General features: G+C 39.6%; 1 protein-coding gene across 2 annotated transcripts in view; it reads right to left on the bottom strand.

Annotated features, from left to right (window-relative positions):
• SLC35D1 (solute carrier family 35 member D1) overlaps positions 1-12,774 on the bottom strand; it is a 53,551-nt gene extending 40,777 nt beyond the window's left edge. The window contains exons 1-8 of one of the 2 annotated variants that reach the window (XM_019919976.3): positions 12,231-12,773; positions 11,357-11,390; positions 11,173-11,259; positions 10,419-10,486; positions 8,832-8,903; positions 8,179-8,247; positions 5,963-6,065; positions 1,269-1,361 (exon numbers count right to left, since the gene is read on the bottom strand). In XM_019919976.3, coding sequence (XP_019775535.1) covers positions 1,269-1,361; positions 5,963-6,065; positions 8,179-8,247; positions 8,832-8,903; positions 10,419-10,486; positions 11,173-11,259; positions 11,357-11,390; positions 12,231-12,433 — 729 coding nt within the window. In that variant the 5' untranslated portion in view covers positions 12,434-12,773. Of the gene's footprint in view, positions 1-1,268; positions 1,362-5,962; positions 6,066-8,178; positions 8,248-8,831; positions 8,904-10,418; positions 10,487-11,172; positions 11,260-11,356; positions 11,391-12,230 lie in introns of both variants that reach the window. The other variant, XM_019919977.3, reaches the window with a different exon arrangement.
• Between the last annotated feature and the right edge of the window lie 298 nt (positions 12,775-13,072).

Here is a 13,072-nt window from a genome sequence, read left to right as displayed (position 1 = left end):
GTCAGGCTTGGGTTTAAATCCTGACTCTACTACCCGCTGACAGTCTGATGCTGGGCAAGTTATTCAGTCTCTCTGAACCTCTATTTGCACCTTGGTAAAATAGGGTTAATTCAAACTTCCTACAGCTGTTATGGGGACTATATTACATTGTATATAAAAAGTGACTAGCACATAATAGGGACTCAATAAATGTTAGTTTCTCTTCCCACTTTTTGCACAGCCACAAAAAACTCATTCAACATCTTTATTTTTAGAGCAACACCTCTACAGTAGTTTCCTGCTTTGGAGTCATTTCTAGGCCTGCTGATAGCCAGGTCACAGTTCATTAAAACATTTACATATGTTCTTTGCCAGTTTTAAAAGAAAGAGTTCTTGATGAAAAAAACAAAACAGCTTTATAAGCAGTCAGTCTTCTCCTACCTCTGATTCAAGCACAATTTTTAACAGTCTAACTACTTCTAAAAACCTCTTCTTTATTTTGGTCCCCACTGATTTGGGGAACTTGTCGCTGTCATTATAATAAACAATCAATACATTTATTCTGAAGAAACTACTAGCCAGGGGAATCATTAGGAGGAATCTTGGTACCGACATCCTTGGCAGAATTCTAGATTTCCATTAAGTTTGCAAAATTCTGTGAATTCTAACAAAATGTTACCAATTTTTATGCTATGAATATGTGTTTCAGAGAAAAATTCTTGTCTGGATTTAGTTTGCTACTTTATTCTGGATTTATTTAGCTAAACATTTGCAGAAAATGAGTAAACTATTATATTCGTTGCTATTTATATGGTTAAGTCACCACACAGCTAAATATCTCCTGAGGGGAAAAAACAGCTTGGGATTTAAGCCAGGATGACAATTGTACACCAAAACTGAGAGCTTCTAGAGATAACAAGCGTTTTGTTAGGTTTGAAGAATTCTACTACTTCTGGATTTTTTGTTTCTCAAGGATAGTTTGCTACTATTCCTATTTTGTAGTTTAGTAGAAATGTAAAAATTCCCTTCCTCTATCCTCCTGGCACGTAAGAGAAGGACACTAGTTGGCATGCACTATTTTTATGTCGACAGCCAGAGCTATTTTAAGCTATTTTAGTACTATCCAAAAAGGTTAGCATGACATTAGCAAGCTAAAAGGTAAATTCTCAGTCTTTGGTCACTTACTAAGAACATTACTTTTTAACAACCCAACTGTCTATCTCTTGGTAATACAAATTAAAATAAAATTCAAAAACATACACCATGAAGCCATAATCAGAAAGTCCTACCTTTTGCGCATCTCCCGTAAAATATGCAATGGCTAGGGTGGGCAGAATCATGAACAGTGCATTGTAATAGAGCAGACCATATTTTCCCAGCTCCTAGGAGAATAAAAAATTAGGTGTTTCATTTGGTTCCAGTAGACAGAGAAAGACAACCCTGTACAGAGTGCCACCCCCCATTACAAACATGCACCCCTCCCCCACAACATACACAGCAAATTAGTCAAGTCAGAAGTCTTGCAAACATTAATGACCTAAGCTTTCCAAAAAAAAAAAAAAATGCAAACTTACAAGGTTTCAAGTTTATTTGAAATAAATTCCCTGAGTGCTTAAGATCAGAGAAATAAAAATGACATCAACTCGCTGCCTCAAAACAGCAAGGAGAAAAGAAGTTATTTTGAACACAAACATACATCTCTACAGAAGCACGTCCTTGAAGCCCTTCCCTTTCCAGAACAGAATAAAAGTCACCAAGTTAGTCTCGGGCTTTTCAGAACTATAACAGTGCAATTTAACAGACACAAAGACTCACACCTAGACCAACACACAGACAGACATAACTTCCCAGTGAAGTATTTCTGAAAATGTATACGGGAAGTACAATGAAGATTAAGAAGAAAGAAAAGAAAAAGGAAAAGAAAAAGGAAAGAAAAGAAAAGAAAAAAGAAAGAAGATTAAGATTACCCTACAGGGACTTCCCTGGTGGTCCAGTGGTTAAGAATCCACCTTCCAATGCAGGGGATGTGGGTTCGATCCCCGGTCGGAGAACTGGGATCCCACATGCCGTGGGGCAGCTAAGCCCTCACACCACAACTACTGAGCCTGTGCGCCACAACTAGAGAGCTCACGTGCTGCAACTACAGAGCCCACATGCTCTGGAGCCTGCACACCACAACTAGAGCGCCCATGTGTCACGACTACTGAGACTGTGCGCTCTGAAGACCACACGCCACAACTAGAGAGAAGCCCGCGCACCGCAACAAAGAGCCTGAGCACCACAACAAAAGATCCCGCGTGCCACAACTAAGACCCGACACAGCCAAAAATAAATAAATAAAATAAACATTAAAAAAAAAAAGATTACCCTACAATTCCCAAAATATGGTATGACTAGTTGTGCCCTCAGCTACTGGGGAGCAACAGAGGACCACACACATCTTCAAACACAGGGAGTCTATGAGAACTGTGGGTCCACCTTTGATGCACAGAATTCTGGGACGTTCAGCAGGAAGCAGTCACCTAAAAAAGTAGGCCTGAGTTTGGAGGGTAAAGGGGGGGGTAAAGGAATAGTGAGGATAAGGGCATAATATCTGCCTAACTTCTGTGACTGAAAGATCACCAAGTGATATGAAAAGTCAAACTACCTTCTCAAAAGCAGGGTTTTTTTTCAGTGATAATTTTTTTTTTGATTTTATTTTATATTGGAGTAGAGTTGATTAACAATGTTGTGTTAGTTTCAGGTGCACAGCAAAGTGATTCAGTTATACATATACATGTATCTAATCTTTGTTATGTATCTATTTAGGTTATTACAGAATACTGAGCAGAGTTCCCTGTGCTATATCAAAAGAAGCTTTGAAAAACTGGAAACAAATACCCAACAGTAGAAAACTAGTTGATTAGACTATGATACAACCATACAATGAAATATTATGCAGCCACTAAAAATGTTTAATACTGATTGATGAGGAAAGTGTTCATGAAACAGTACTAAATGAAAAATACAGGTTAGAAAACATTATATTTCATCACTCTTTTAAGTTTTTCTCATAGTTAAGTGTGTACATGCACACATACACACAAACACACATTCTTACAAAAGGGTATCTACCAAAACAGTGCTTCTCACTCAATGGTGGAATTAAGATTTATATTTTCTTCCTCTTGCTTATCTATGTTTTCTACTAATTCTATTATAAATACATGTTATCTGTGTGATTTCTTTTGAGTTAAAAATGTTTTAAATTCAGTAGCTGCGTTCAGGTCTGCAATGCAGCACTAAGTCTTTATGTCATGTGATTCATGCTCAAAGGACCACGATTATAAGCAGTTCTGAAATGATAGGTAATAAAACTCCTGATTAAAAGCGTCTCATTGTGGCCCTACTGCCTGCTGGATAAACTAAATAACTGATTGCTTATAGCCACCACAGCATCAATGAAAAGGTGTACCTGATTTCTAAGGCAGCAAGAAAAAAGCCACAGTAGGACAAAACAACCTTTAACATCAGGTGCCCCAACAGCAAGAGACATGAGTCTTATCCAGGAAGTAGAGGATGCCTACACACACACACACACACATACACCATCCAGACAGCTGATAAATGCCAAACTGTTGTTTTTCTTTTCACTTGTTAACTGTTTTAAATACCTTTTCCCCTGTTCTTAAACAGAGTACATTGACTACAATTTAATTTAGGGCATCATCATTAACATGCATTACTGTATTGTGTTTTTATATGGTGTTGTCCATCTTTGAGTAGTTCCATCTGACTTTCATAGTTTTCCTGTTTCTCTTGTTATTAGCTGAGCTTTTATATTGCTGATAAGCCTCTGCCTCCAGATAGGATTGTTGCTCCTAATCCATGAACTGTGAAAAGCAGATCAATATGCTTAAAAGTTCTAATACAAGTAAGCCATAAGTCATTTCTGAGTGAGGAACTAAAAGGCTCCCCTGGGAATAAAATACTCAGAAACCCTCTTTGCTATTTTCCCTAGGTTCTAGGATGTACTCTAGATTGTGCTATACAATATAGTAACCACTGGCCAAACACAGCTATTTCAATTGAATTATAATTACATTAAACTACCAGTTCAGTTCCTCAGTTGTGCCGTCACTTATCAAGTGTTCAACAGCTACGTGTGGCTAGTGGCTACCATTAATGGTCCGCTGAGATAACAGATTTCCATCATCACAGAACTGTACTCGACAGTACTGTTTTAGACAGCTGAGGCTACTGGAGAAATGAAATGTTATTATTACTACATATTTCCAAAGCAGCAAAAAACGAGAGTAAAACTAAATCTCTAACTGTTCCCTTTTCTCTAGCTATTGCACAAAGATTAAATTTTTTAATAGTAGCTTCCATTAAAATGTAATCATCATACAGTCTTCAAGGCAAATAAACGGAGAACAAGACATAAAGGGTATATTCAAAGAAAATTTGCTGAAACTAGATCTATACTGCCCCTAGTTCTTCCAGGTTATTCAAAATAAACATTCTAGATTATTCAAAATAATGAAAACTACTGGGATGGCCATATATTCTACAGTCCTTTCTGAAGAAGGCAAAGCCACCAGCCAAGATGATACAAACTCCATACTAATACTACTATCAAGCAGGTAGGGCATTTGTATTTATGATCTGAACCCCAAAAAAGGACCTGAAGTAGTTTCAGAAATACTGTACATATAATAGAACCAACTAAAAGCTAAGTGGTTATGGTCATCTGACTGATGAGAACACAGGGGTAGGAAAATAAGATAAAGCTATGGTCAAGTTATAAGACTTAAGTACTAGATAAAAATACACCAGCTGCTTAGGAAAAACTATGACGGTATCTATGATAACGATCTCATGTGGGTCTTCATATAGGATCCATTATGATAGAAAGGACAACTCCTTCAATAACAACCCTAGGATATATAAAGCTGAGTTCCATGTAGCTTCTCCTTACAATAATGCAATCTTATACCATAATGTAGTAAAATATGGCTCGAATGCTCAGCTTTCTGATGGTCTGGCTTGATCTCAAAATAAAATTTGGTGTGTTTATATTCAACATATACATTAGACAAATAAAAATATCTTTAAAGCCTTCATGTGCATGCTGCAGGTGAAGGAAAAGAGCGGGGTATATGAAGTTCATGTGTACGAGATCTAGGCCAGGAAACTCGGTGTTGCCCCTGAAAGAGAGATTCTAATACTGCCTAAGTTTCCCATTACAGTTGGCCCTCCATATCCATATCTGCATCTGAGGATTCAACCAACAGTGGATGGAAAATATTCAGAAAAAAAAGTAAAAATTCCAGAAAGTTCCAAAAAGCAAATCTTGAATTTGCCACGCAAGCAACTGTTTACACAGCATTTACATTGTATTTACAACTATTTACATAGCATTTATATTGTATTAGGTATTATAAGTAATCTAGAAACGACTTAAAGTATATGGGAGGATGTGCATAGGTTACATGTAAATACTGCTCCATTTATATAAGGGACTTGAGCATCCAAGGATGTTGTTAACCTCGGGGGTTCCTAGAATCAATCCCCCACGGATATTGAGGGACTACTATATATTTGTAGGACAAATATGCAAAGTCCATTCTTGTTCTTGTTCCAACTCACTTCTGAAATCTGCTCAAGAGCTTCCAGATACTTCTTTCTTGTCCAGGTCCCTCACCAAGTCCTCTACAACACAGCCATGAACGTTTATGATACTTTTCTCTAATGAACGCTCCTTACTTACATCAGTATCCCTCTCAAAGTCAATATTCACCCAGTCCCTTCCAGAAAAGCCAACAGTAAAATCTAACTGCTAATTAGAAAATAAAGTTTCTTACGTGAGCACCAAGGTACAGGCATTTCGCATCCTTCATAAGTATTTTTCCTTATTCCCCACTTTATCCCCTGATGAATTGACATGACCATTCCCAACAACAGTAAACATCTCTTAAAGAAGCGTGAGACTGCTACCTACTTTTGAATCTAATTTTTGTTTTACGTAGGCACCATTTGCTGCTGTCAGGACATCATTTATCAGAATAAAAACATATCCTTCCAGATCGAATGCCAAGTCAGAGCTGCAAAACATAAGTAACACTTTAATAACAACTAACATTTAAAGAACATGCATTAAATGTTAAATAGGTCTGAACTACAATACTTCTAAGGAACAATTGCTTATCTAGGTAAGTGAATATTAGGCATTTTATCAGCTACTAGTATTTCTTGGTTCCTGGTTAGAGTTTGCAATTTCATAATCAGTAAGGGGGTCTTCAGAAATGAGAAGCACTAACACTTAAACACAAAATCATTAGCAATAATCAACCACGTCAGTTAATAGCACACTGCTTTGAATTCAAAGTCAGACAACAAGAAAGAACCAACCAAATTCACCATTACAATATATCTGAAGCAAGCAGAAGGCATCAGAGGTCAATTTCACAGATAAGGAAAACAAAAGGAGAATGAAGCTGTTAACAGTCATTTTTCAAAGGTTCACACAAAAGGTAGGGCTGTCTTGCACAGGTGGTTGGGCCACTGGGTGGAATTTCTGAAGTGTGGATGGTGGTTAGTTCTGAGATCAGGCTACATCAGTGTCTAAGCACATAGCGGGAACTCAAATACTTAAAATAATTGCCTAATGAGCCTACTAGGTGTAACTAGTGGGATTAGGGAAACTGAAGTTTCCTGATATTTAGCAGAGCACCAGGCACAAGACCTTAGTAAACTGAACAGAATAAATGAAAATCTAAGTACGCCTTCAGCATACTTTAGCACCCTAGCTAAAACAGGGGCCCTGCATTCTGTGATTCTGCAAAGGTGTTATCTATTTGTAGCTAAACTACTGCATGGGACAGACTTCTGAGGAGCTCTATGCCACTGCAATTTCGGGCAGAACTACCTAATGACCCACCCCTCTTCCAAGGAGCCTGACAACCCTCTAACTCCAGACTCTCTTCCTCCAAATTTTTTTCCCAAGTAAAAGGTTCTACCAGATAGCAATCTGCCTCAGAAACTTTTTGCAGGCCAGAGTTAGCCCTGAGAAACTCCTGTTGTTTTGCTCTGTTTTAGATAGCACCAGCTTCAATGAAATGCTTCAAAGATTAGTAGGGCATCTTTAAAAAGAAAGGTAGGAGGCTCATATAGAATTTTTCTCCAAGGAGGAAGGTTACCTAGAGGGAAAAGCAGTCAGCTATATAACGAAATTCTAGTAACTAACTACTCTATTTTTTTGTTTTTGAATGAAATTTCACTTTGAGAGTTAGGGTGGAGTAGGACTGACTTATAGTACTTTCCCCCCACCTATACTACAGGGATATGATGAAGGTAAATGAGACAATTCAAGAAGCACACTGGAACTCCCAGATGGAAAATACAATGTCAGGCAGAATTTGCGGCATTAGCAAACCCACACATGCAGAGTAAAATGTTGTAGAAGGCTTCCACTCATCATTTCAATTTTCTGAGTCTTTGGGTATACATTTTCCCCATTCACTTTAAACTTAAGAACAATGGAAAAAAGCTTTAATAGAATATCTAAGTTACGGCATTTGTGATACCTTATGTGAAACCCAATAAAGCAATTCTATTATTTATTTCCCATAAGGCAAATAATTTATTATCATTTGCCTTCTCTGAGACACTGTTTTCTTTAGCAGCATGCAAAGGAAAAGAACGTCACATGGTTTATAAAAGCACACAGGCTCTGGAGTCAGGCACAGATTCAAATTCCAGCTCTGCCATTTACTAGCTGTGTGACCCTGAGCAAGCTACTGAACCTAGATTTTAGTTTTCTCAACATAAATAGGAAAATTATACCCATACCTTTCAGAGTGGTTGTGAAAAATACATAAATAATATGTGTAAAAATACCAAACATACTGTATGGCACAAGGTATATGCTCAATAAATAGAAGATAGCATAATAAACTCTAATTTAACCTTCTGAATGAATGAATGAACTTTTAGAATGAATTTAACTTTTAAGAATCCCAAGAATCTGATTTTGCTAGCCTTAATCTTCATACAGCCAAAAAGATTTAACTTTTAAAAGTCTTTTACTTTTCAAAAACATGATTCTTATTTAGCCTATAAAAAAATTCTCTTTATTGGTAATTGATCATTTATTATCAATAATTATTGATAAATTCTAATGTACTCTCATAGGTTTTATATAGGCCCCCATCTTACCTGGCAGCTACAAAGGCTCCAATAATCATTGCAAATACAGTCATCTTAATACCCCAAGAAAAAGTCTTCCTACAAAATAAAATAATTAAAAAATACATACATGTGGCTTTAGTTATTTACAAAGACTCATTCTGCAACATAGGCAAAAAATATATGTTTTCTTTAAAAAAGTTGTAAACAAATGATTCCAAGGAACTGGATATTTAAAAGAACCCCTCTGATGAAGCAAAAACTTACTTTCTTATATAAGTAAGTATACTTATTTTTTCTTATTTTTACCATTTGTTATTATTATTATTGAGCTTGAATTTTTGCTAATCAGATTTCTTTAAGTTGAAAATGGTCACACACATTTGTAGTAAAAGTAGCCAAGACATGATCACTATTTAAAGCCTATACTGATCTTCTGACCCAGCTTCACCAGTGGCATCAGTAGGTATAGGAATTCTTGAAAGTATACCTCATGTTCAGACAGGCTTCCATAAGGAAGCCATAAACTATCAACTCCTACAGCAAAGGGAGAAAGTTGCTTAAACTTCTCAAAAGATAAAGTAGAAACAACACAAATAATTGTAATATCTTACATATGCTGGGCACCTTTTCAGGGTGATTAAAGTTGGTTAAAGACTAGATATATTAGAAATTTAACTCACTTGAGTAAAAGTCCTTCAGCAAACATTGTAAACAGGATGGAGAACCTTCTCAGAACTGTAAACATTGGCAAGCTGCAGGAAAAAGACAAAGATATTTAGGTAAAATAAAATTTGATTCTCCAAAATTAGTATTTTAAAATAATGCTAATCTCTTCCTTCCATTATGGAAATTCCATGCTGATTAATCTGTGACTAAGTTAAATCCTTATTTCTCTCTAGAAAGTATTTGAAAGCCTGAAAGGGTTGCTTTTATAAAACTACCAGAAGTGAAAAACACCAAACTAATTATAAAATGGTAGAAAACATACATCTATTAACAAAGACTGATAACAGACACTTTTAATTTTACCCTGCTTATTATGTTAAACACCCTGAACAGTAATCATGTTAGTCTTTAAGACCTCGTCTTTCTTTTCTAGACTGACCTCCCTTCCTACCCCTAACTTTCAAATAACATCGGTGATAATCTTACCCCATAAAACATTCCTGGATTGTCCTTTTGTGGAAGTAATCCTGTCTTCCTCTAAACTCCTAGAGCATTCTGCTTGCACTAATCAAACATACAGCCTCTTGCAACATAATTATTTCTGAATCTATCTCATCTCACCCCAAAGTGCCTTATACTTAACTGGCAATCAAAGATAGGCTGTGAAAAGATGGATGGATGGATAGATGACAAAGGATGAAAAAGAGCAAACTCTATATACAAGCAGCACTTTGCAGCAGGTCTGCATTTCTTTCCAAGTGGGTAATGAGATGTAAAAGGATGCCCCACCCATGATAAATCTGACTTCCATGGAACCTTAACCAGAAATACCATTGTGGTCATTCTGTCAAGTTTCTTGGGTCTGAGGAAATGAAAAAAGCTTGGTCTCTACCCTCAGAGATCTCTCCATTCTGTTTTACAATCACCCATTAAGCCAGAGGTTTAGCTCACGTGACAGTGGTGAAGCCATGGGTTTCTGTTAAATGGTTTCCCTATGTGTATACTTTTAACATCACATATACTTGATACATACACTCTTTAAGTGGAAAAGCCAAGAATTGGGAAGTTAGAGGATAATAAGTGTTGTCATGGAGTAGAGAGCTACTGCTTCTTTCTAAAAGTGAAAATGCTGCCTCTAAAATCATATGGCCATGTGTAAAATGTTAATCATATTTGTATCAGGGTTCCATCTGATGCTATTTTAACTACCCCATGTTAAAAGAAAAACTACAAAAGTTCTCATATCCACAATCTAATTTACTTGTGGAATTTGCCTAAAATATACTATTTATGAATTGTACTCATGAATTGAAATCTCAGAAGCCTAACATATATCCTTCACTATTATAGGTCTGTAAAAATAATGAAAATCTCCCATCACAGTATTTTATAACATTTTAAGACTTCTATCATCAAAGTGAAGGGAAAAAAAAAACCCCAAACAAACAAAAAACTTCTTTCTCTTCAAACTTAAGAGATTAAGTTTCTGGTCCTTTCATTTTTCCAGGATCAGTAACAATGTGTTAAACATTTGACATTTTCAAGTACAATTTTAAGAACACATTATATTAACCTCACTAGTAAAATAAAGTTATCCATACTTCAGTTTCTTTGTGCTGAACAGTCCCGTGATTTGGTTCCCAAAATATAGTAGAGGTAGTGGAAACGTCTAGAAAATTTAAAAAGGGATAACAAAACTCAATAATAAAGGCAGCTAAAACAAGGTCCTTTTCAAACAGAAACAGTTTTGTTTATATGATCAAATTCTTTCTACTTAAAACACAAGATTAGTTCTCACACACAATTTTGGCCCCCATGAAGCACCCAAACAACATTACTCCTGGATAAATAGCTCTCTGCAGAAAGAATGGAGGGGAAAAAAGAAACACAAATATGAATATGATCAAAGCACATGGGACAACAACATCTTTCTTTACAATATGATAATGTAGAGCCCATTGTTCTGATGTCAGCAGAAAAAGGAAAGGCATTTCATCCTCAGGTGGAGTCAAGCAGAGGCAGATGGAAGAATAAGAAAATAAACCCAAAAAATAATGAATGCAGGATACACAGATTAGACGGACGTAGAAAATGCAAAATGACTGTAATCCCAGCAAGTGTTCAATAATTAAAACAGAACACAAGATCTAGGGGCATTTTTTCTTAACTTTAAAGAGACTGTGGGGCTTTTTAAAAACACATATTACTATATTTATTCTTTGCCTGCATTATACCTACTCTAGATTGGGCGATTTCAAGGCTGCAATTTTTAAATATGTAAGGCACTGATGAAAAATATACATAGTGACTTCTTTTCAGAACATAAAGTATTACTTTTTTTTTTTTCTTTTTTACCTTTCGAGGTACATTTCTGTCAAAGTCAGGAAACTTGACTACTCTGAGTGCCTTTCCAACCCAGAGTACTGCCACTGTGGCCACCATCTGTAAACAGAGAACACAGATTCACTGTTCTACATATAAAGACACATTCAGAAGTTCTAACGACACAAACCACGTAATGCTGAAGATTCCAACTAACCTGGCCAAGTCCAACACATAGTGAGGAGGGAAATCTACAAAAATGGTAGAGAAAACAAAAAAAAACACAGGGTCAGAAAAACCTGAGCTCGGTGAATTCAATTTGCACATCGGCAACCTTACAATGCATTTTGATACAAAACACACCAACGTCTACCCCTCATCCAAATGACAATCTGAGAAAAATCCCTGCCAGTTGTCAGGCAACACCGCTGATTTTGTAGCCTCGGGCTGCCACTTGTCTCATCTTGTCCGATTCTACAATTTCAGTCGGCTGCCTGTAACTGACTTGTCTTGTAAGTGAAGACATACATCTCTTGAACGGTTTCACACATTAAAAAAAAAAAAAAAAATGCTTCTGCCTTTGTGGTCCCAGTGGCAACATCACAATCATCTTAAATGCGCTTGAGGATGCGTAGGTCCCCAGAGGCTGTCAGCGAAGTCAGAGAACTCTGAAGCCCCGGAACCTAGCCCAGGCTGCGGGGAAGGCCGGGCATCCCTCTCCGGGCTCCCAGCCTGGCGTGCACAGGAGTCAAAAAAGTCACGAAGCAACTCCGCTCCATCTCTCCGAAGGGCAGGGTTTCCAGGGTGCTGCAGGGCGGGCAGGGCAGGCGCTTTCCGAACGCGGCCCCGAACGCTCACCCGGCAGTCCCGAGCTCGGCGCCGGGAGCGGGAACCCCACTCCGGGCCGGCGCGCAAGCCGGCTCCGCCGCCCCGGCCGCGTATCAGCCGCCCGCCCGCCCTCCCTCCCTCCCCGGCTCCCGCCCAACTTTGTTCAGCTCCAACTTTGCAGGCAAAGTCCAGGGAGCCGGCGCCCAGCCGCCGCCGCCGCCCGCTCCTCTCCGCGGCCTGGGTCGCCGCCGCCTCGGCCCTACCTGTAGTTGGTGAGCACGCTCTTGTTGACCACCACGATGAGGAAGGAGCTCACGCCGTAAAAGCCAGCGGCCAGCAGTTTCAGGAACACGGTCAGCGTTTCGGCCGACGCCATCCCCAGCTCCTCCTCATGTCTGTGTGTGGAGGATTTCGCGGGGGCTTCTCCTTTAACCCGGGCCTGCTGACGTCTATGAACTTCCGCCATGGCGGCGGCGGCGGCGGCCTGCGAGGGGAGCGGCGGGCGGCAGGGCGGACTAGAGCTGGGGTCTGAGGCGGCAGCTCGCGGGGACTCGCGGGACCAGGGCCGGTGTACTGGGCCGGCTGCCGCCGCCGCCTCGGCTCCCCGCGCGGCCGCCGCCCACCCCCGCCCAGGGGCAGGGACGCTGTGGTTCACACGCCCCGGGACTTTGATCGGGCATTGTGCAACGCGGGGTCAGAGGGTAGGGGCCGCGCCTGGCTCGGCCTGGGCAGGGCTTGGAGAGGGCCCGTAGAAGGGGCAGTGGCGACTCTGAGTCCCGGACAGAGAGGGAGAAGAAGCTTAGGGGGAACCACTCGGGGACACCAGGAAGCCTAGCAGCACAGCACAATCGCGGAAGGAAGCGACCGGCTAGCGCCTGCGCGCAAGCCCGCGCCGGGTGTCTCGGGGGCCGCGTACCTGGGATGCGGAGGCTGGCGGCTGGGGGGCTGAGAGCCGTATTTTCCAGATAACTGCCGCAACCAAAATACAGACCTTCCTCCAATCGGTAACAGGTGGCTGACTGAGTAGTTAACAATGTGCGTGCGTCTAGCCTCACTCGAACGCTATTTCTGTCTCTCTTGCAGAGGGCCTAAGCCCTTAAAAAGT

The sequence above is a fragment of the Tursiops truncatus genome, chromosome 1, assembly GCF_011762595.2.
Source record: "Tursiops truncatus isolate mTurTru1 chromosome 1, mTurTru1.mat.Y, whole genome shotgun sequence".
Classification (NCBI taxonomy): domain Eukaryota; kingdom Metazoa; phylum Chordata; class Mammalia; order Artiodactyla; family Delphinidae; genus Tursiops; species Tursiops truncatus.
The sequence above is the reverse complement of the archived record's forward strand: the minus strand, read 5'-3'. Positions and strand labels throughout refer to the sequence as shown.